We start from the raw sequence: 24,201 nt of genomic DNA on the forward strand, positions 1-24,201 counted from the left end.
AGTTTCTGCAATTTCTAATGAGAAGAGATCAGGGTTTCATTTGTAGGGAAGACTTTGGGACCACCACGGTGAAGTGGAGACAGGGTTTTAACCCAACACCCATTTTCTGAGTTCCTCAGCTGTTAGGGAGCACAGGAAAGCTAAAGTTACTGTGGCATGAAATTATCTGCAAATGAGCTACTTTGTTACAAACTTAGTTCTTCTCAAAGATCCTTTGCTTCCTATAAAAGTTTGTCTCCACTACACATTGCACTGCTACCTTTATCAATGTTTCTTGTGGCAGACTGTTGGAGACTACAACATATACAAATACAATGCAAAGCAGTTAACTAAGCGAAACTGTCAGTTTTGAAGGAATGTAGAGATTCATGAAGGGACCAGCATTGTGAGCAGCAGGTTAAGCTGCCGCCTCTGATGCCAGCGTTGCACAGCAGAGGGCCAGTTCAAGTCCTAATTGCTCCACTTCCAATCCATTTCCTGTTAATGTGCCTGGGAAAGCAGGGGAAGATCACCCACACAACTGGGCCCCTGCCACCCACATGGGAGCCCCAGATGGAGTTCCTGGTTCCTGGCTCCAGCCTGGTTCATGCCTGGCTGTCGTGGCCATTTGGGGTGTAAACCAGCAGACAGAAGGTCGCACTCTTTCCCTTTCCCCCCTTTATTTCTTCCTCCCTTATCCCTCTGCCTTTCAAATAAATTTTAAAAATCCTTTTAAAAAATAATTCTATGAAATTAAATTAAATCCTTCACCAATGTGCACCATGCAGCATCGTACCTGTGAGGAACCATGGCTGAGAAATTAAAAAGGAGGTTGGCATCAAAGGCACCTTGATGAGGGGAAAGCGAGCTGGATCAGAAAGACGGGAGGAAGGCTCCCTGGACAGCAGAGAGAGCTGTTAGTGACACTAGACGTGGTTTCTGCCTTTACGAGTTTGCTGTAAAAGTCACTCATGAAGTGAAAGATGCTCTCATGGGATTTAACTGAAGAAATGCATTTAACACGACTTGATTTGTTTGAATAATTACCCCACAGTCACAATTAGAGACCAGTGGTAAGCTGTTTTAAACATAAGCAAGCTTGATTTTGTACACTTTGACTTCACGATGCTAACAGAACTTATGTTTCACTCTGAGATGACCTGTTGGTCTCTACTGGAACAAGGATCCTTTTGAGAGGTCTGTAAGTCATCGTCAGTGGCCCTCTGTGAAGTCTGTAGAACCCACGTGAAATTCCAGCAGACTGGCCTGAGCTTGGCCAACACTAAGCCCCAGCATCTGTGGCCATGGCCACCCTCCATGGGTCTTTAGGCTGCAAGGGCAGTGGACTACATGTAGAAGAGCAACATGACTGAGCTAGGCTGCCTGGGCTGAAAGGGAAGGAAATGACAATAAGGCATCAATGTCAGGCCCACAGCCACAGCCAGAACACGGGGACTGCATGCTCACAAGGCCCACCAAATGGGATGGCATGGATGGCATATATTGAGGTTGTAGTCGTAATTGGTAGTCATTATTGTTGTGGAGTTAATTGTAGTCAATCCATGAAAAGCTGGCTTCTATAGGCACTGGCTGATCCTAAGGGCCTCTCACCATAGGACAGGCTCCCATGAAGATGGGAGTGCTGCTTCTACATCCTTTACTTGAGATCCTAACTGTGACATGCTGCTGTCATTTCTCCTTTGATCCTCAGACCCAACATCACCCTGATTAATTACACAGTCCATGCAGGCTGCCTGGTCCCCTCTCTGCTCTCCCTGGGTGCCTCAGGGACTTGTACTTTCACTATATTCTTGTGTACTTTTTGGGTTTCAGCTCATCACTTAAGAGAGAGGTCCAGTGGGATACCATCTCCAGCAGGTGTAGACATGAACTCAAGTGCCAAGGAGGGGATTCATGTGTATTACTTACTGGTGGCCCTGGGTTCCCTGGGGGCCCCATGAAGCCTGGAACTCCAGGATGACCCTAGAAAAACACAAGAGGCAGTTGTTTAAAATGACTCATAAAAAGCATTTTATCTTTTGCAAATACCAAATTTCAGGCAATGACTCAAAATCCACCTTTTAAACCCAACAACAAGTCTGACAACAAAAGAACCTCGTTTTCATGGATCACTCATGCTTCCCTAGGTGGAGAGAGCAGCTGACAACATTTGCAATAACAAATATGCCCTGACAGAGGATTTTCATCAAAATAACACGGCAGGGCCGGCGCCGCGGCTCACTAGGCTAATCCTCCACCTTGCGGCGCCGGCACACCGGGTTCTAGTCCCGGTCGGGGCACCGGATTCTGTCCCGATTGCCCCTCTTCTAGGCCAGCTCTCTGCTCTGGCCAGGGAGTGCAGTGGAGGATGGCCCAGGTGCTTGGGCCCTGCACCCCATGGGAGACCAGGAGAAGCACCTGGCCCCTGCCATTGGATCAGTGTGGTGCGCCGGCTGCAGAGCGCTGGCTGCGGTGGCCATTGGAGGGTGAACCAACGGCAAAGGAAGACCTTTCTCTCTGTCTCTCTCTCTCACTGTCCACTCTGCCTGTTAAAAAAATTAAAAAAAAATAACATGGCGGGAGGGGGTAGTGGGGAGGCGGTGAGGACATGGACAGGAGAGAGGTCATTGAGAGCTCCAAGCTCCCAGAGCTAGGCACTGGGCACATGGGGTTGATTTTACTACTCTCTCCACTTTGAAGGTATGTTTTAGTGCTCTGTAATAAAAAAATCAGAAACAAATGCACACACATTTATTGATGCATACACATACACATATATATAATGAAACTGTTAGGTTAACTGAATTATGACATCCATACTACAGCAATATTATTATTTCAAGAGATTCGTTCTTGACATGGAGCAGAGTATACTGTGTATCAGAAAAAGAACCAAACAAGTAATAGTACAAAGTGTGCATTCTTGTACAAGGCTGTTCTAAAACCAAGGAAACCACCAAAACAAATTATGTCCCTGCCTCCAGGCCCTGCCGCAGGAAAACACCAGCCACAACACTCACTGCAGAGTGCCTTGCCATCGGCGAGTTATCCTTAGGAGGATAACCTGGACACATCTCAATTCTCCACATGCTCCAGAATGTTAACAGTGTCTCGTGCAGACCCTGGGTGCAGTTCTTCTCTCACTGCCTGTGGAGTAGCCGTTGGGTCATGTGCCTCCCTCCCTCCCTGCCTGAACTGCCAGCCCTGTGACTTCAGAGACTGGCCCATTGCACCTTCTGTATCTCAGGGCCTTGGGCAGTTCCTGGCAAGGAGCATGGCTGAGATGCAGAGGATGGTGGGAAATGGAGTGGGAGGGCAGGTGAGAGAAGGAAAAGCGAGAAAACAATGACAGTAGCAGAGCAGATGCGCAGCTGCCAAGCTCACTGGCGGAAAGGCTGCTGGAAGGGGCTGTGCAGGATGGGTCAGCAGCACAGCGCACAAGACGTGGGAAGGCAGTGCCCTGAGTCCCTCCGGGTGCCACCCTCCAGTGCATTAGGAGAGTGGGCCCACGGGCAGTGACCAGAGCACGGGCATCTGTGAAACATTGCAACCGGCACCGTGAGAGTCATACAGCAGGTGCTCGGGAGGTGGAAGGGGGCATCTGGTAATGAATGATGGCATTTTAGTGAACTAGACACAGCCCAGATGACAGAGGATAACTTAAAAGGAGGAAGAGAGAGATGGCACTGAACCACCAAGGTCCAGACGGGAACCATAAAAATACGATTACAAAATTCCTACTGCAGGAAATGAAGAGACAAGGAATGGCAGCAGGAGTAGCAGAATGGAGCTACCGAGGAGAAAACCAATCCTTCTTCAGGGCGATGGATTCATTATACAAGAAATTGTTTTTTACCTGATCACCTTTCTGTCCAACCTCACCATCAGTACCACGTTCTCCTGGACTTCCCTTGGGAAAAAGAAAAGTCATCAGAAACTTATTGCAGCTATATTTCATATACAAAAAAAGAACTCATCTATTCACCCATCCATCCATTCATCCAATCTTCAACACTCACTTAAAACGTTCCTGATGTGTGTCAGGCATGATGGCAGCAGTTAGAAACCACAAGGCCTAGATTTGAGCAATTGTTGGCAGAAGGGGTTAAAGGGTTAAATGGATTTTGGAGTCAAGGAAGGGTTGAGACAGGTCCATTTCCTTGAGATCCTTGTATGTCAACACCTACATCTGGATTTAGTTGTAGGCACTGCAAGCCATTAAAAGGATGTACAACTGTTGTATGGTTCAGCTGTGACTACATTATGGGCTGGCTAAAAGATCCAGGACAATAAGAGGATCAATTTGCAGGGAAGTGGGGGTGTGCGTATGATGGGCATGAAAGGAAAAGAGGGAAAAGTGGCACTGTGTCTGCAAGCTGCAGAGTGAGGGTGAGGGTGAGGATGAGGGAGAAGTTGAGATGGTGATGGACAGGGATTCTGAGGAAGATTTTCCATTCATATGTCCCTCCCCAACCCCTCAGGGCTGAGCCTGTGAGGAGTCACTTAGACTCTCAGAGTTGTCTTTATAAAACTACATAGAAAATAAGATAGTGATGACTGTCTTAGGAAACATGGGGAGAGTGAAGTCAGATACTACATGGAAAAAGCACAGAGCTCAGAACACAATGAGAACTCAATAAATATCATTACTGCTTTTGTTATTTTAAATTTTAATCCTGACTTTGTCATTACCCTAATTGCATCTCACTGGGCAAAGTGCTTCAACTGTCTGCTCACTTCTGAAATCATCATCATCATCACCATCATCATTGTTATTGGGTTGCTGTGAGAAGGAGCTGCCATAAAATCTACAGAGTGCTAAGACTAGTGACAAGCTCAGTGTTAGTCCTAAATAAAGAGTGGATATTATCCTCTCGTCATCACCACCACTATACTCATCGTCACTGTCACCATCACACTCACTGCCGTGGTCATCCCCACTACAGCCATCATTGTCACTGCACCACCACTGCCAGCAATATCAGCAGAATCCCATCACCACGACCACAGATACCACCATCACCGTCCTTATCTTATTCCTCATCTTTATCATGATCCTGTTGTTATAAACTCACTGTCACCTTCATAACCACCATTGTCATCAACATCATCACGTCACTACCACCACAGGTGTCACCACTACCACCCTCATCTTCATCAGCACCACTGTCGTCTCAGTATCATGATCCCATCACTGCCACCACAATCACTATCCTCACCACCATCACAATTATCACCCATCCTCATCGTCATCACCCTCACCACTGTGGTCATCACTGTCACTGCACCACCACTATCTCATCACCACCACAAGCCTCATCAGCTTCATCACTGTCATCATCATTACCAGCATCACCACCGCTGTGACCTTCATCACTGTCATCATCATTACCAGCATCACCACCGCTGTGACCATCATTGTCGTCCCATCATGAGCACTGCAACCATGATCACCATCACCACCATCATCTGTTATCATAGTCATCGTTGTCTCACCAACATTGTCACCACCACCATCTCATCACCACCACAATCCTCATCGTCTTCATCATCACCACTGTCATCATCATCCCATCACCACTGTCACCATCATCCCATCACTATAGCATTACTGTCATCACCAACATCAGCATCCTGTCGTCACTGCCATCGTCGTTATCACCACCGTGAAACCTGATCATTCAGACAGAATGCACAACTTACCAAAAAGTTTTAAAGACTAATCCTGAAAGCATCGAAGTTCCAAATCTCTAAGCTGTCGCTCACGATGGTTCTGCATTTTCTGTGTTAATAAGTGTATTTCACTAAAATGTTATTAAAGAAATCCACCTCTGTTCCTTTCAAAGAATCCATTATGCAGTGAAATAGGTCCTTGGCAGCTGGTTGATCTTGGCTGTGAATCACTGCCTGTCACCTTCAACATGACATCCTTGAGTAGATCACCCTTTCTCTGCTCTGTTTGTGTGCCCAGAAAATGAAGGTTGCAGGGAAGGTCATCACAGGAGTGTCCTCACAGGTGCAGAACCCCACAAATCTCACTGAAGTAGCCAAGTACAGCCCTCCTCCCATGCAGACTGTTGTACCTACAGTGGTTCACTACTTAATACTCCCTCCTACCTCCCTGTGTACACTGGGGTTGTGTGAGCTAATGCCAGAAGTGTTAATGCCATTGCTTAGAGGAGGAAAATAAATGGATTCCAAGCAGAAGAGTATTTATTTCACCATTTTTGCATGCATTCATTTCTCCTGTTTCTAAATCTATAAAGCCAACAGAGTGTCTGCTGGCTGCTTCAGAATCAATGAAAAGAAGTGGCATAGAATAGCACACTGCTTCCCTGACATTTAGGACAATGGCCTTAAAGGCAAATGGTTTCTTTTCAAACTCCAGGCCACAGTCTGGGTTTGGAGTCCTTTCAGCACTCATCTGGCGACAATGGAAATGTCAGTAGCTCAAGAATCTCCACAGTTGGCCTTGTCTCCCTGCCCACCACAGTCGGGGATCAAAGCAAACACAGCCACCCCCAAGCCTGACTCATTTCCTTCCAGAAGAGGGGACTGACATTTGCAGAACCCCTACTCTGCCAGGCCTCTCCACACGACATCCTGCTACATGTATTCCTTTGTTTATATCCTGAGCTGCTGCAGAAAAAATATTTAATATAGCTGTGATATGTAATTTGGCCAGTGAGGCTACTCTATGGCACATGGGTTAGATATGAAATCTAGAAATATTAGATAAGAAATCTGAAGCCCAAATAGCTAACGAATTCACCTGAGGCCACACAGATAATAAAAAGCAAGGCCTGGAATTTGATCCAGATCTGTCCCTCTGATCATCAAATATCCAAGCTGGCCCTCCCTGCCCTACCTGCTTTCCTAGGCAGTTCCTGTGGCCTGATGTCTGTCTCCCTGGTTTTGCAGGGTCAAGGGACCAGATTTATAGTGAGGAAGCCCACCTGACTGGGAGACAGCTACATTTTGTATTTTAATCTTTTAAAATATTTTTAAAAGCTTTTATTTAATGAATGTAAATTTCATAGGTACAACTTTAGTTTCTACGCCAACAATAAACCCAACAGAGCTATATTCTGGGAAATGTACCAATTCATTTCTTTGCAAGATGTTTATTGAAAGCTTAGTTGTAGGGACTTCCTTCTTTGTTTAAAATGGAGAGACCCCACCCCTTTTTCCTTTTCTTGGAACACTTACTTCGGAAACCTGTCACTGTGAACTCTTTCTCTGTCCTCATGGACTAGGTGTGAATCCTCTTAAAAGTGAAATAGCAGCCGGCACTGCGGCTCAATAGGCTAATCCTCCGCCTGTGGTGCCGGCACCACGGGTTCTAGTCCCGGTCGGGGCGCTGGATTCTGTCCCCATTGCCCCTCTCCCAGGCCAGCTCTCTGCTGTGGCCCGGGAGTGCAGTGGAGGATGGCCCAAGTGCTTGGGCCCTGCACCCCATGGGAGACCAGAAGCACCTGGCTCCTGCCTTCGGATCAGTGCGGTGCACTGGCCTCGGCGGCCACTGGAGGGTGAATTGGAGGGTGAACCAATGTCAAAGGAAGACCTTTCTTTCTCTTTCACTGTCCACTCTGCTTGTCAAAAAAAAAAAAAAAAAAGTTAAATAGCTCTTCACTGGCTTTACGTCTTTCTCAAGGACCTGGCAACGCTCTGAATAATCAGCAAAAATGACAGTGCCTCCAACTCCCTGTGGTTCCTGGGGCACAGCAGGTGCCTAACTTGTGTAGGTGTTTGGCTCCAAGTGGCAAAACCACCTCCTGCCATGAAGATGTGATGAGTTCACTTTTCCTTTGGGGAACCCAGTGGGCTAGCACAGAAGGCCACCTCCATCACCAGGTGAATCCAGGGTGAACCAATTGGTGCTCCAAACCCTGTAGCTGGAGGATGCAATGGATTGACAGATGTAAAAGAGGGAGCTTTCTTTCTGCCCCTGCCTTGCCTACGATGGGCTTCACGTTCAGTTTGAGTGCTTACTGCTTAATAAAATGGGTTTCTCTCTCTCCTACCTTTGTGGGCAGGTTTTTCTGGGTCTGGGAGATTTTATTTGCCCAGCACACGATGCCACAATTCTTTGGCGGCTACGTCTGTACTGGGGTTGCTCTCAGGATGTTGGCCTTTGTGACTCTGCCGAAGGCGACACCCCAGTCTAAACGTGCCTCTGGATGTCGGCGTGCTGCTTCCCTACCAGAAGACCTTTGCCCATGGCAGCTGGAAACACCTGCCTAACCTGCAGTGCAACTGATGCCCCACACCCTCCAGTGGTCCTCACAAGTCACTGCTGTTCCCCTGCCTGTGTCTTTAAACTCATTTACTCTCTCCTGACAACTGGCTGTGGTTGCTATGAACTCAGGTAGATAGACCCTCACTTCTCCCTCTAGCAGGAACGTGGGTTCAATGCATATCAGTGTTGTGCTTTGTATACCCACCCTTGTGTTGTGCTCACATCCATCCTGGGACGTGGGCTATGTGGTCCAGAGACCCTGGGTGCAGAGAAGTCTAACATCTTGGCCATATCAGCTAAGTGAGCTAGGCTTACTGATAATAAGACAGTGCAGATTGGGAAACCACTGGCCCCCAAGTCCCACGCATGTACCCACAGCCCTGGAGGGCCTGCAGCCTGTCTTTGCTAGGTGTCGCCCATCGGCCAGCAGCTCTCCCTTCTCACTCACAGCACCAGGGCCCAAGAAGGCGCACGGCCTTCATCTGACCATTCTCTGTGCCCCATGACTGGAAGAGAACCAGTTTTAGGGGCTGCGTGGTGAGATCTTTCAGGATGGAGGCTGCTACGTGTGGAGAGCCATGTCGGCTCCTGGAGACAGCCGGACTGAACGCCCCGGCTTATCTTCTGGACAGGATGGGTTCCCGGGCGACTTGTCTAGCAGCGGTAGAAGATCCCAGCATCACCTGGAACCCCCAGGGGAGGGGGAGGCTGTCTGCGCGTCAGGGTGACTCCAGGTCTACAGCAGGGCCTCTGCAGACCCTGAACTTGGTGGTAAACAGGTGGAGAGGAGATAAAATCCTTTGCACAGGGGACAGACTGTGTCCATCGTAGCAGAAGCTTTCACACCTGTTCCCAGGAGCACAGGGTCACCACCATCTTGATCCCCCTTCCCCTCCATGTGGATGCTAACCACAACAGTAGCCTCCATCCCTAAGCCCTGTCTCTCAAAGTCAGTTGCAAAGACCTAGACTCAGGCTCTGGGACCAGCTCTGGTGTTTCCCTCCCCAGACACAGCCGCTGGAAAGAGCAACAGCAAATCGGCAAACCAAATCTCAGGGAAGCTGCTCCCTGGAGACCGAATCACGGACGCAAGCAAAGGAACCGGAGCCTCTTGTCAACGCTCAGGACCAACAAAGAGCCAGAGCCTTGGGCTGTACACTGAAGCCAACAGCAGCCCCACGGCAGCATCACGGGGGGCACCTTCCATTTACAAGCCCGTCTTTCTGTCTGCAAGTCTAGGGTGCTGTTTGAGAAGGGAAGCTGAACAGGAAATGAAAAGTCTGCCCGTCGGTTTACTGGAAAGTTGGTGTGAGATGAATGAAGATCATGGAAACTGGACTGAGTTTGAAGCCAAGAACCAAGACCCTGACCTGTGAGGAGACCCTGAACCCCTCCTCTGTGTCCCGTTGTCCCAGTGATGGGGGAAGCCATGGAGGATGACATGTAGGCAGCTCCACTGGGAGCTGTCCCGGCTGCTGGTGCTGCTGTTGGTGTTACTATGAGTACAGTGAAACACTAAGTAATGGGGTCCTGAAATTTTACTAGCAAGGATCAGCTCTGGCTCGACTGCCTACAAGTTTTTGCCTTGCGGCATTTAACCTTGCTAAACCTGGGTTTTCTTCACCTTTCAAAAGGGACAATGACCATATTCTAGGATTATGCTGACCATCTACAGGTAATTTGGCCCTTAGAATTCAGTGCAGGTCCACAGCACTTTGTGGTGGCTCCCTAGGGCCTCCAGCCCCAGGGAATTTTCAAGGTCACCACACCCTAGTGCCCTGCATCTAGACAGGATTCTAATTTTCATTCTCTTTATGAATGGAAGCTTTCCTTAGCTTTCTGGGAGTATTTAAAGGAGCAAACCCTCTCTGAAAGAGAATTTCAAAGAAAAGAAATCGGAGCTTTTATCCCAAAACATCAGCACCATCACCCAGGATCTGCTGATGGAGAAAACAGCCCCCCCCACAAGTGCAGGAAGCTGCTTATCTATTTAATTGATCTGCTTTTGTTTCTCTGAACAAAGGCCACTTCTTGGCAGAGGTTAAGCTGAGCAGTCAGCAGGCTGACAGCAAATGTCACTTAAGGATCAGTGAAGTTGCAGGCCCACAAAACCCTCCAGGCAGAGGCTTAGCTGGCAAACTCAGCAAGGCAGGTGAAGGGATAGTGGTGGATGACAACACTTTCTTGGGGTGTCTCAAGCTAACACTGCCCCCGGCAAAATCTCTTGTTCCATTTCCTCTGAGACCGGATACTTGGGCTTCCTGATGCCTGGGTCTTGGCTACATGGAACCTTCCAAATCTTCACAAAGTCTGTGGATCTGAAATGCCCCAGCTGCCAGGGTCGGGGATACCTGGGTGTTGTCCAGCCTGAGGGGTCACAGGTCTGGGGGGTCACACCACGGGCAGTGTTTCTGTTTGCTCACTGGCTTTTTCAACCGTAACAGCACCAACCACCTTTTCCAGGTCTGGGGCCTGCGCTGAGGCCTTGGGGCCAAAGACCTCAGGAACCAAGAGAAACGATATTCCAGGGCACCATTTAAAAGTCAGAATCAATCTAAGAAAATTCAAGATAAATTAAATATCAGCATGGATATGAGCAGAGGAATCCCACCTGCCAGGGACAAGAGGAGGTGGGGGAGGGGACAGAGGGAGGGAGGGGGAGGGGGAGGGGGAGGCAGGCAGCAAGCAAGACAGCTGGGCTGGGTTATTTTTAAATTTTGAAGTGTTGTTCCTCCTGGATCTATTGTATTAACTTTGCATTTTTTAAAAAGTGATGTTACACATCGTCTCTTTTGGTTCCCGAGGTTTTGACTTCCTCCCGCACATCGTATCCAAGTTCTTCACCCTAATTCTAAAGCTGCCTCTGGCTGGGACTCTAGGGGTTGTAGAGCAATAACCTTGGCAAGTCCTTGAAGTACACCAGGCACCGGAAGCGGCCTGCCCGCAGTCGCCATGGCGATAAGCGGATGATGTGGAGTTGAGAAACTGAAGGGCAGAGATTAAGAACCCCCCCACCCCCAGGGACAGGGCAGAGACTCCAAGCCCAAGACCTCGCTCCTGAGCGCACTCTCCCCCTGATGTCACGCAGCCTGTCCTGTCAGATGAGCCACGCCAGGCCTAGCTGTGAGGCAGGATGGAGACACTAGCCTGTGCGTGTGGCAGGGCTAGAGGAAAACACCAGGACGATCGTGTGGTTGGATGAGGGAAAAACACAGACACAGACTTGGAAGCAGCCAGCACTTACACACCGAGGTCCTCCCCGTGTCCAGTAACCTCCCAGGTGGATCTCGCCCTCCTCGGGGACAAAGAGGGGTCTTCCCAGCCCAGGGCAGGGGGCTACTTAGCCCACCAGCCCAGTCCACTGACTATGCTCACAGAGCCAAGAGGACTTTCACCAAACCTCTGCCCATCAATATCCCAGACGAAGAGAGAACAAAGAGGAGAAAGGGTAGGGAAAGGGGGCGCCCCATACCCCCCAAAACTCCACTCTGATCCCAGATTGGGCTCTCGGCTCTTGGCTGAGATGCCGGACTGGCCTGGCAGGTGTATTTCCTTCACTAAACTTTGCTAGCTTGCTTCTTGTGAGCTCGGTCTCACATCTGAGATTCTTTTCTTAAGGAAGACAAAGACCTGTGTCCCAGCTGTCTCCATAACACAGCCAGGCCACAGGACGAGAAATGGAGAGGAGCACCGTGGGGTGCATGCAAGCATTGTAGCAGGATGAGATCTCGGGGGCACCAAAGGCAGAAGAGGGGTCTCTGCTACTCCTCGCCCCTGTACTAATACTCATCTAATTTCTTCTTCAAGATACACCTGACCCCCACCCACAGCCAGACAGACCCTTGGGGAAGGGTTGTGTGAGCCCTGAGAGCCATCGTCCCTGCCTGCTCTGTGGCTGAAGCTGCACCACCTGCCTGCTGCCTTCCCATGGTCTCAGAATTCAATGACGATAGCAAGGCTCACTCACAATTGTAAAGCACTGTCCTAACATTTTTGTTATTCAACGCCAGGTTCTTTCTATACATTCTGTCATTCAGTTCTCTCTGAGCTCTGTTTAGTCTCCTCATCCGTGGGGGGTGAAGTTGAAGGTTCTGAACGAGGACATCCCATGCAGCGTGTGTGGATCAGTGACTGAGGCACCACAAGTCTCCCTGACCTGGGCCAGGCCAGGATGACGATGATGCCCGGATTAAGCCCAGAACCTGGATTTGCTGATTTCCCTTCTGGCCGTTCCTCCTGCTCAACTTCAGTGAAGCAGGGAGATGAGCAGGGTGGGGCATGCAGGTGTTCAGGAGGCTCACTAACCTGCGGTCCAGCCATTCCCGGGGGCCCTGAGAGGCCAGGGGGCCCAGCATCTCCCTGTGGCAGGGACACAGGAAAGGAAACAAGACAAGAATGAGCATCTGGAGACCATATGCTTGTGCAGCAGTGCCCTGATTTTTGCTGGCAGTTCCCACAGCAGCCCCTGCCCCCAGAATGTCTGAGCAGGGGACACAGGCACCTGGTGGTACTGAGGGTGGCTGTGCAGCCACAGGCATGGCCGCCACCGTCAGCTGTGTGCACCGGCCCCTGTCGCCCATGGTCATGCCCTCCAATAGCCCCCGTTTAGACCAGGCTGCTCTGTGTGACCAACAGTGTAGCCAAGGCTGGCTCCCACCTTGGCCTGTGTCTTTCTCTGGCCACTTGTTCTGGGGAAAGCCAGGTGCTGTGTGTTGACTTCTTTCGGGCTCCGTGGAGCAGAGTTGGGGAACAGAGGCCTCAGGCCAACAGCCTGGACTGAGTCACCAGGACAGGAGTGGCTACACTTGGATCCTCCACCACTGAGGCATGGAGTTAGCTGCAGCTTGGGCCTGAGGCTGCCTCGGGAGAGACCCCGAGTGTTGTCTCCAGCAAACTCGCAGGCAGTGGCAGGTGCAGGAGTCCAGCTCAGAAGGGGCGAGGTCAGAGCCTGAGGTATGCAATAGCTCCTTGCATGCAGGGGTGGGCGTGTACCTTACGCACCACGCACGTGCAGGATTGTACACACAGCACGTGATTTGTGAGGCCTTTCCTTGCTGCGCTACACCTGAGTGTCAGCTGCCTGGCTCTGGAGAGGGGCTGCCCAGGTGGGAGGTGGGGGTTCCCGGGTGCCTGTCAGAGCCTGCGGGGGGGAGCATCAGGAAGTTCTGACGGGCACTGCTGGTGCTGGTTTTCACCATGCATTCCACAAGCCTCATCCCTGGTGAATGTTGCAAAGGGCCTGCAGTCTTGGGAGGGACTTCGCTGAAAGTCTGCGTGACTTGGAGACATTCCCTGATGAATATCTGAGGTTACCACTTCTGGAACTAACCTATAAAGACTTACCCACCTTAATTAACTGATCTGTTGAGCTATTTAAAAGCCTACTTGGGGTAAGGACCATATTGTGGATGTACAAACATTCAGAGGTCAGGGCCGTCATCATGGCATAGCAAATAAAGCCATGACCTGTGATGCCGTCATCCATATGGGCACCAGTTTGAGTCCCGGCTGCTCCACTTCTGATCCACCTCCCTGCTAATGGCCTGGGGAAGGCAGTAGAGGATGTCCCAAGTGCTTGGGCCCCTGCCACCCATATAGGAGACCTGGAAGAAGCTCATGGCTTCGGCTTAGCCCAGCCCTGGCCCCCACCTGGGGGGTGAAGCAGCAGATTTAATCTATCTGTGTGTATTTGTCTCTTTTGCCCTCTCTGTGGCTCTTTCAAATAAGAAAATCTTTAAAAAGAAAATTCAGAGGCATGTATTGACTGTAATACCATACAAGAAATGCTGCAAAGCATATAGCCGTTTATGATGGCTTGGTCAAATCAGTTTTAGGATTGCCTCCTGTACCCTCCCAGGGTCCCAGGCTGCATGGAGAAATTTTGAGGCTCATGGCACCCCATTGCAGCATATGCTAAAATCTCGTGCACCATGGGGTCCGGGGGAGGGGAGCAGGTGTGCTCAAGGTGCGTGAAATCAGAGCAATGTTTCACCTCTGTGTGGGCATCTGTCCCATGTAAGGGCAAATTCAAATTAGAGCTCTAATTCTCCTCTTCGAAAACGAGGGACTCTCCCCTAGCTCCTCATCATAGAACATTTAGAAAACTTGCCACTGTGAGTTTCTCTGTCACACATACTTCAAGGCGTTTTCAAAGCCACATGAGGCTTTTGATAGCCTTGTGGCCCAGGAGAAGCCTTCTCCAGGATCCAGGGAGCATCTCCTTGAAGCACAACCAGCAAGGCATACAGCAGCTCCATCTCCAGACCCCTGTGCAGGGGCAGGCGCCTCTCCCGCCACAAGGTTAGTTTTCCTCTGGACAAGGCCACCCAGATACCAGGCGAACCTGGCTGAACATGCCTGACAGAGGGCGCTACTGCGGCTTTACCGACGGCTTAGTTTGACAGCATCCACAAGGGGTCTTCAATGTGCAGCATAAAAAAATATGCAGAGTTTCCAAAATGTTTGCACCCAAAAGAACACCTTTTGAGCCACTTTTTCACAAAATTTGTGAAGCCCACGTGTATAAGAGGGGACAGTTTCAGCATGGCTGTATATGAGTGAGGTTTCTGTCTTTGAAGTCTCTTAGCCTGTGATGAGTGTGGATTCTGGTTTAACGTTGATTTGCTTTCTTGCTCTGCTCCCTGGGTGGGTTTTCTGAATTCGGAGATTTGTTTGCGATTCTGTCTCCCCAGTGTCCACACAACAGGCTGTGAACTCCACGAGAACAGGGTCTCTGTCTTCTCCATCTGGGCCTGCCCAGGGTGTGTTTGAATGACACTAGTACCTGTTCATTGGGGCATGGTAATCAGGTGGTGACCATGGGAGGATGGATGGACGGACGGATTTGAAATGCCTGTCTTGTGGCCTGTTACCAGGACACAGCTGAAGGGTGTTGGATGGACAGCAGGCAAGGCAGTAAAGGAGTGGGGAGAGGGGAGAGAGGGAAAGACAGAGAGGAGGCCGACTGTGCGTGTCTGCATGTCAACAACGCGGAATAGACCGCCACAGCCAACATCTTAAGATGACAACAACCCACAGATACCAGGTTGCTCCTCTCTCCATGGCTGTGTCCCCATCACTCTGCACCGCCTTGCTGAGCTCCGCCAAGGCCTGGCTGCTATGGAGGCAGCAGGGGCAAGGCTGGGGCCTCCAGGACAAGGATCTTCACAGCAATGAGCTCCCCCGCCTCTCCTTACCTTTTTCCCCTCCGGGCCTTCTCTCCCTGGCTTTCCTGGGAGGCCTTTGTCCCCTTTAAAACCTGGCAGGCCAGGGAGGCCTGGGGGGCCGGAAGGGCAGTCGCTGCACACGTCCTGGGGGAGGGGAGAGAGAACAGGGGAGGATGATCCAGGTCCTTGCAGAGAGCGGGCGGTGACGGCTCCTGTCTCTCCAGGTGCACGTGTTGCTTTTAAACACCAGCAAAAGGCAGAGGCAGTTAAGTGGATGGAATCACTGTCCAGAGACTTCTGTGGTGAGCTTTACATTCTCAGTCTCCTAAATGCAAGTTAGATTTCCCCACTGTCCTGTCTGGATTATTCCTCCATGTCGCCCTCCTGGCCAGCCGCACGATTGAATGCGGAGCCCAAGAAAACCAGGTCAGCACTCTGGGTGCAGTCTTGGTGAGCACTGCATTAACTGTACAGGCAGGCTTAATACAAATATCTACTGTTCCTTAAAGAGAGCAGGCCCTGCCTGAGGTCAGAGGCAGAGCTGGGGGCTGAGTTCTCTGTGCTGCCCGCGCCAAGCGCTGAGGCTTCTGCACAAAGCAGCAGGCAGCTGACAGGCGTGCAATGCCAAGCCCCGATTCTTCTTTACCCAGGGTAGGCAGCGACCGCATGGCTCACAGAGTTGGGCATTGCTCCACTTCTTTCAGACAGGTCAGTGTTGACCCTGGGGCCAGTTTAAACTCTGACCGTGGAGCTGGTGCTGTGGCGCAGCGGGTTAACGCCCTGGCCTGAAATGTCAGCATCCCATATGGGCGCCGGTTCTAGCCTCGGTTGCTCCTCTTCCAATCCAGCTTCTGCTATGGCCTGTGACAGCAGTAGAAGATGGCCCAAGTCCTTGGGCTCCTGCACCCACGTGGGAGACCTGGAAGAAGCTCCTGGCTCCTGGCTTCGGATCGGCGCAGCTCTCGCTGTTGCAGCCACCTGGGGAGTGAACCAGTGCATGGAAGACCTCTCTGTCTCTACCCCTCTCTGTAACTCTGTTTCACATAAAAATAAATCTTTAAAAAAAAAAGTCTGTCCCCGAGGGAGTCCGTTCTCTGTTGCATCTGTGTCATCTCCACCTCTTAGTTGGAGCAGAGAAGGTACCACCTAAAACTCACCTGGATGAGTCTCCCACAGGCGTCTCTCTATCCTCCTCTTCCCCTACCCCTTCCCTTTGTGGTGAGGGTTAGATGATACAAAGACGACGCTGAGAATAGCAACAGCACGAGTAGATGCAGACACATAATGCCCAGTGCGTTTAGCGACTGTTACCAATTCATGTATTCACTAAGCCACTCCCTCATTTAAAAAGTACTTAGATAGCAGCTAAGTACTCTGGGGGCTGGTGTTATGGCCCAGAAGGTTGAACTGTAGCTTGTGATGCCACATCCCATACAGGAATGCAGATTCCAGGTTCGAGTCCCGGATGCTCCACTTCTGATCCAGCTCCCTGCTGATATGTCTGGGAAAACATCGGAGGTTGGCCCAAGTGCTTGTGCCCCTGCCACCCATGTGAGAGACCTAAATGGAGTTCAAGGTTCCTGGCTTCAGCGTGGCCCAGCCCCAGCTCTTGCAGCCATCTGGGGAGTGAACAGGCAAATGGAAGATCTCTCTCTGCCTTTCAAAAATAAACACACACGTAAGTAAATATTTTTTTAAAGCAAGCGTCTACTCTGTGAGTTATAGGGCTGGAGCTCTGAGCCCACAGCAGGTGTGCATCTTAAAGAGTTCACAGGTGCAGGATGTGGGGACAGAGCGTGAAGGCGCCAGCCTTGGTCCTTTGGAGGCCACATCAGAGGCACCTGCTCACAGGGCTGCACTTAGTCCTACCCAGTGCAGTGCATTTTCAGAAGTCTTAGAGGTTACCTTGGTCTCCACTATCAGGACGGCCAAGTTTTCCTAACACAGGCAACTCTGAGTGGTTTACCTTCCTTTACTCGCTTCCCTCCTGTCAGTCCTTGAAGAGTCTTTAGAAGTCTCCCACTTCAAGAAGTCTTCCTGCTTGGCCCAGGAAGGAGTCTGGAGCTCCACAGAGCTCTTTGTGCTGCCACAAGCCCCAGGAATTCCCACAACTGGTGTGCACATCTCAGTGTTGGTCTGTTTATAACTCCGTCCTCCCCCACCAGGCAGAAATGCAGTGCGAGTGCTCAGAGACAGAGCTGGAGTCACTTTTCCTTTGCAACCAGTCTTCCATGGACACAAGCTCAGCACACGAGTGTGCTAGGTCCCCAAGCCAGCCAGCCAGCCAACTGACCCACTGACCCCTGACCTTCTGTTATCTTGTGTCATCTCCCTTTACTGGGTACTTTGAAAATCTGATTAGATATTTGTAAGGTGGGGAGTGCTAAATAACTTGATTTATGAAGCAAAGGTGATTGATACTAGCTGAAGAAAATTTTTGGTTACAGGTTTTAAAGTAGCAGGGCTGGGAGGAACTCACTGTTCCTAGACTATCTTCCACAATGATTTAAAATAAGATGATCTATGGAATATTGCAACATCGGATGGGTGGGTGGGTGGATACACAGATAGATGGACAGACAGGTGGGTGGGCAGATGGATGCATGGACGGACAGACTTATAGACGGGGGTAGATGGATGGATGCTTGGGTAGGTAAGTAGATGGAAAGATAGGTGGGTGGGGTGAACAGATGAATGGACATAGATAAGTGAGCAGGTGGATGGATGGAAGGTAGGGATGGAATGCTGCTAGCTTGGTGGCAACAAGAATTCTGGACACCTTGATAGAGTGGAATATGTGATGACTGGGAACTGTTCTTTGCAGGGGCATCCATTTCACAACGGCGTTTCACTGGAGCAAACAGAATCTTACCACTTTCCTGTTTCTCTAACTCCTGGCAGGGCTCTCAGTCCGCGTCTATCCTGGCTGCTGACTGCACAGTGGCCCCCTGCAGACCAGAGCCATCAGCAGGCACAGATGGACCAGTGACGGGCTGGAGTCGACACCAACCCAGGCTTGGAGACTTGGGGTCCAGGGAGTATCCAGCCCCAAGCCTGCAGTCCTGCTGATGCTTACCTTGGCTCCTGGGATCCCAAGTCCCTCCTGACCCAACACTAGTACCTTTCAATAGGACTTCATACTTTGTCTAAACATCTCGAGATTGTGCAGGGCTCCAACCAGAGTGTTCTACCAAGCTCCACTGAAGCCTCTACCCACCTAGGATCTTGGCTTTACCTTTCTGAGCCTCAGTCTCCCTATCTGTGAACTGGGGACATCTAAGTCCTATGATAAATGAGGTAGCATAAGACGCCTGCCACTGTACCTAGCACAGTGGAAACATAATGAATTCTAGCTGCTACAGGTGTGCTTGTGGCTTTAGTTATCTTCCTCCCTAGATCTGTGACCTTGGCCCATCCACCTACCCCGTGACTTGGACCAACAGTGCTAGCTCCCAACAGCTTGCTTTACTGAGTTGTCCTGGGTAAGCCACTTAAGCTCCTTGAGTCTATTTCATTATCTGTAAACAAAGAGCATTCTCCTAGACTGTTGCAGAATGCAAATAAGTAAGTCACACAAAGAACTCAGCATTGTGTGTGACCTGTTCCTGCTGATGTCCATGTCCTAGCAGCCCCCTCCCCTTCCTTTGGCCTGAGAGATCTTCAGCAACCCCAGCTTGTGCCCTGGCATGCAGTTCCTACTCGGTGTGGTGCAGCCTACCCAGTAAACGCTAAATCAAGCGCCCACCAGGTGTGGGGTTGCGGCAGTCTTTGTTTTGGGGGAAAGACCATCACTGCCTCCCAGGAGGAGCAAAGACTTCTTGGTCATCTCATTCCCCGTTTCGCTGGATAAGTGAATCATCACTACAGCGTTGCTGCTGAGGTGTGGCATGACATTTCCAGGTGACAAGCAGGGAACAGCTGCCTGTCCATCAGAGAGCTGCCAGCAAGTTCTGACTTGGGCAGACATGAAATCATTTAGCAGAGAGGTGACTGCAAGGACTGGGAGCTGGTCACACCAGGCGTGAATAGTGGCTCTGCTACTCCCCTGTTCTGAGTTCTTGGGCAAGCAACTTCCCTTGTCTATGCCTCAACTTGACTTCTGCAAGATGCAGAAGCAATCAGACCCACCTTTAGGACTGTTGTGAGCATCTGATGAACTCCTATTTACACAGGTGAGTCACCCTCAACATGAACCCTAGGGCACAGATCCAGTGCCGGAAGTTCCTTTAACAGGGACTCTTGGAAGATGAACTTTCTATTCGGCAGTGTTCCAGCTTTCAACAGGAGACAGATGATGCCATAAAACTCTGAGGCAGAGGCAAACACCCTGTGATAAACAATGCTTTCTCCGCCGTGGAGGCACCTGCCACTGCTCACTTCTGCCACGCCAAGAGGGGAGCAGCTGACTCCACAGACCTGGCCAAGCCACCTGCCCAGGGTTTCAGGCCAAGTACAGCTGTGTGGGCACAGGGCCACTGCAGGGACTTCCCTGGATGGCGGGGCTTGCACAAGCTGTGGTGTTCCTAGCTGTCTGCTGACTTGACCGCATCTCACTCAGGGCTGGAGCGGTGGGGTGTGGTGCTCAACCCTGGCAGTGTCCACACAGAGCAGGACATCTGGAGGTTGCCACAGTCTGGGGGAGGGGCTGGCATAAACCCAGCTCCTTCCAGAGTGGTGCAATTATGAAAAATGGTCTAGGCTTATAATAAAGCCTATAATAAACACAGAACTGAATCCATAATGATTTCTTGTCAAGTCCTTGATGGTCTGAAAACTCTCTTGCCAATAAAAATCAATGAAGATTGCTCTTCTTTATCAATAACATATATAACTCCCCATTAAGGCCTTTCTATGTGCAGTGAGATAAATAAAGGTCCCAGGTCTCTTGGGTTTTCTTTCTTTCGTTTCCCTCCCTCCCTCGGTCTCACGCTTTGACTGCGATTCTCTGACATCGCCCGAGTGTGTTTCAGAACACATGAAGTGAGGGAAGGGACAGTCACCCAGAACCCAGCACCAGGCGCCACCCATGGTCCAGACAGACGTTTGTGGCAGGGAGAGCAACAGTGTCCACACTGCCTGCAGCCAGGCTGGTCTTTCTCAGACATCTCCCTCCATCTCCCTCCTGGCCCAGCCTTTCCCAGCTTGTCACGGCTCAAGACCCAGGGCCCTTAACCTCCAGATACTACTCCAGCCAGGCCCGGCCTGGCCCAGCCCAGTTCTGCTCAGCTCCGCAGGTCCAGGCGGCTCTGGAAATGAGTTAAGTCCGTGCCCAATTTGGGCTCATGCTGGAGACAGGGCCCAGCAGCTCGCTTCCCTCTGCGCCTCGGCCAACAGCCCCTGCATCAGCACGACCTATGCCCAGGATGCCCGGCTGTGCCTGGGGCGCGGCTTTCTGAACAGTTCGTGGCCAACATTTAATCAGTGAGAACTGGATGCTGCCCAGAATATTCTATCCCAGCATTCTATTCTATTCCATTTCAGTCTAGTCTAACCTTCTCTTCATTGACCCTGATAGTGTCTCCTGTTTCTTACAACATAACAAACATGCAACCTCATAGTATGTGAAAGGTGAATAAGCATTTGGACCTAGAGAACTTTCTAGGCTTTGTGTGCATTGCCCCAGAAGACAGCCACAAGCCACCCATGGTCATTAAGTGTCTGAAAAGTGGCCAGTGCCCCAAAGGAGCTGAAACCTTCATTGCATTTCATGTTCATTTCAATCGGCCCGCGGGCCCAGGAGCTGTTCCGTGGACACTGCAGACTAGCCCACGAGCAGGCACACAGGAGTCCTGACCAACACAGCTGCGGTCATTGCTAAGCCTGTCTCACGGTTGTCAGACTTGCTGAGAGCCCGGTGTCCCCACCACCACCATCAACCCATGCACATTCATTACATGCGTTTACCTTCACTAAGAGATTTATGTCCTCTGGAGACAGGCGTGCGGAGGGGCCCTGCCAAAGGAAAAAGAGACAAATGCATACAGACACACACACACACATGCACACTGCAGGTCCTGTGCAGCTTCAGGAAGTGAGAGGCCTGCCTTGTTGTAACTCCTGACACACCACACAGGCCCCATCAACGGCCCAGGCCTGGCAGCCACACACGAGAGAGTCCAAGGCCGCAAAGACACAGGCTGCCTGGCCTGGCCAAGTCCGCATGACTTCAGGCCTCCCTGGGCCATAGATTCCTCTTCTGGCCCCTTCCCTTCGCCTGGTGGTCCCTCCTTCCCATGCCCATCAAAACCTGACAGGTGGCACAGGGGCAAAGAGGTGGGCTGCCTGCAACCAGACTGTCTCGGATTCCCCGCATGGACACTAGCTGTTGCTATCAGTCACTCACAGTCTAGTATGAATTTAAGCCCAAGTTTTCAGATCTCCCAGGTGAAATAAGATTTGAAAGTTCACCTGTCATTATGGGTTGAAAGTCTTGAATTCTGGAAAGGAGACTTCAAAAATCAAGAGGCAAAGTGAATTCTGCAGGTCACTGGATTCATGCTGAAACCCACTGTGAGCTGGGGAGTGGCCCGTTAACGGCTGTGGCCAGCCCAGGGTGCAGTGAGAGTTCAGCTCACACTGGGGTGAAAGGCACCCAGCGGGAATTAAGAGACACTGAAGCTAAGCAGCAGCTCTTAGGAGAGACCCAGACATGAGCTTGCTACTTGGCACAGCTCTAACGAGTACCCTGGAAAATGCATCTGTCTACAGCTTGCAACCACAGCTGAACTCATGCAGGGCAGTTTCTTCTAGGTTTGCATTCAGCCCGTATGAATTATGAATCCAGCCTGTCACACCGGAGAGGGTGAAACCAAGACTTTCTGAGGCCACTCCACTGTCTTAACCCGCGGAGGACAGGGGGTGGGGGGGCTTGCTTCACCCCCCATGGTAAACAAAAGCTGTCAAACACCACTAACTTAATTTTGCATCAGATCGATGGCTGCAGTGGCTAGGAAGTGTGTGTGCTGTGTTCTACCCTAATATGCTCAGAAATTCAATCCATGCCTGGACTCCACACAGGGATGCCTGGGAGAGGCTGGGTTGTGTTCACGCAGGTTTGGAGGAGCTGAAGGAATTGCCATCTCTGCTGGGAGAGTTCACTCGGGACACAGCAGCTATGGACAAGGTCAAGCGTCCCAAGCGGCTGCTAAGGAGAGGGCCAACGGCCTGCAGTGTTCGGAGCAAGACCCCCTGTGCAATCGTCATCTATGCAAACTTTGAAAAGGGAAAGGTGCTTCATTCTGAAGCTTTGCACAGAGTCCCTGGGAAGTTACTCACAGCAAGGGCTGCCTATCACTCCAATTGGGACATTTTTATGGGGCTGGCGTTGTATTATATGGGATATATTTACATTGCCATTTGAGCTCTTAGTATAATTACAGTGAGCTCCCATAGACAGCGTGCCTGGGCATTAGTTACAAAGGGAGAGAACAGGAGGAGGGGGAGGAGTGGATTTTCAGGGAAGATACAGCGTGGCCTTGCAGATAATTCCATTAGGTCTTGCTCTGACCCATTTCTGCAAACTCACAAGCTAGGCCTTGATGGGACACATGAACAGAATCTGCCTGGGGGGGGGGGCCTTGGGAGGGTGGACAGTGGCTGCACTGCAGAGGGTCAGACCCATGACACATGACTGGAGGTGGCTGGGAGACAGAACAGACAGAGGAATAGCCACAGTCCATGCCCTGCCCATGCTTCTTGGCCCTGGTGCAGGCAGCACTGGCCAGAAATGACTGATTCGGGTGAGAGGGCCGGGGCAGTCCTGCAGTGCCTCCCACACTCCAGAGATCCATGCAGCTCAGGCCAAGGTCGGCCTGGGGTGGAACCCCCATTGTCCACTGCCCTCCCTGCCATGTCCTGCTTCTTCTGTCCTCACAGGTTTCACGAGACCCTCTCATCCAATCACCACCATTGGAGCCCCCGCCACAGACTCCATGTCCAGGGAACCTGACCGGAGTTGGGGAGCTCTATGTCTCTCCCCTGGAGGTGGTGACACTGGAGGGCTCTCCGTGGCTCTCTCCCCACCCTTGCAGGATGACGGGCATGCAGGAAAGGGTTAACTCGGCAGACCTGGGTTGTGCAAGCCCCCACGTGGAGGCTGTGGGGACACTACGTGAGCTGTCACACCACCACATGGGCTGCCCCACGGTGCTGCTGGGAGGACGGAGTGCCCTCTGCACAGCAGAGTCACACAGAGGATGCTGGGTGCTCCTGCACACCTTCTCCTCTGCTGATTTCAACCTTTCACGGTGACAAACCCTGACCTAAGGTCTATGAGTCCTTCCAGAAACCACTGGACCAAGGTGGTCTTGGGAATCCCTGACCCATGGCACATTCAGTGACAGAAACCCTGAGGGCCCCAGGACCATACCCGAGACCTCGAGGGGGACAGTTTGGGGTGAACAACTTTAAAGGTAGCTGACCTCTCCTCCTCCTCCTCCCAGTCTGTCCTGGAGTGACCGGCTGTGACACAGTCACGAATGCCCATGTTACTGGACGTTACTGGCTGGACTCTGCTGACTTAATCCTCTTTGCAGGGACGTGTCAAGGTCCAGGCTTGGCAGAGGTCATTTGCAGTCCGTTCCTTTTCTGGCCTGAGCTTAACTCTTGCCCCAGTGCCACCTGGACTTCGACTGTGATCAGTGAGGCTGACCCCACAGAGGAGGGCATTGAGCAAGCTGCCCCTGACCCCCATCAAGACCCTGTACCCCTCCCACAGGAGGGTCTTGGTTTCAGGAACCCTGTCCAGGTCTCCTCTGCACCCTCCGACTCGGATAGGAGCAGGAGAGTCGTGTGAGCCCACAGGGGTCTCTGTGCAAC

General features: G+C 51.1%; 1 protein-coding gene across 1 annotated transcript in view; it reads right to left on the minus strand.

Annotated features, from left to right (window-relative positions):
- COL22A1 (collagen type XXII alpha 1 chain) overlaps positions 1-24,201 on the minus strand; it is a 268,939-nt gene that overhangs the window by 45,283 nt on the left and 199,455 nt on the right. The window contains exons 44-48 of the mRNA XM_051844068.3: positions 21,289-21,336; positions 15,415-15,528; positions 12,524-12,577; positions 3,836-3,889; positions 1,909-1,962 (exon numbers count right to left, since the gene is read on the minus strand). Of these exons, the coding sequence (XP_051700028.3) occupies positions 1,909-1,962; positions 3,836-3,889; positions 12,524-12,577; positions 15,415-15,528; positions 21,289-21,336 (324 nt within the window). The remainder of the gene's footprint in view (positions 1-1,908; positions 1,963-3,835; positions 3,890-12,523; positions 12,578-15,414; positions 15,529-21,288; positions 21,337-24,201) is intronic.

The sequence above is a fragment of the Oryctolagus cuniculus genome, chromosome 6 (genome assembly GCF_051225735.1).
Source record: "Oryctolagus cuniculus isolate XC-2025 breed Fujian yellow rabbit chromosome 6, ASM5122573v1, whole genome shotgun sequence".
In the NCBI taxonomy this organism is placed as follows: domain Eukaryota; kingdom Metazoa; phylum Chordata; class Mammalia; order Lagomorpha; family Leporidae; genus Oryctolagus; species Oryctolagus cuniculus.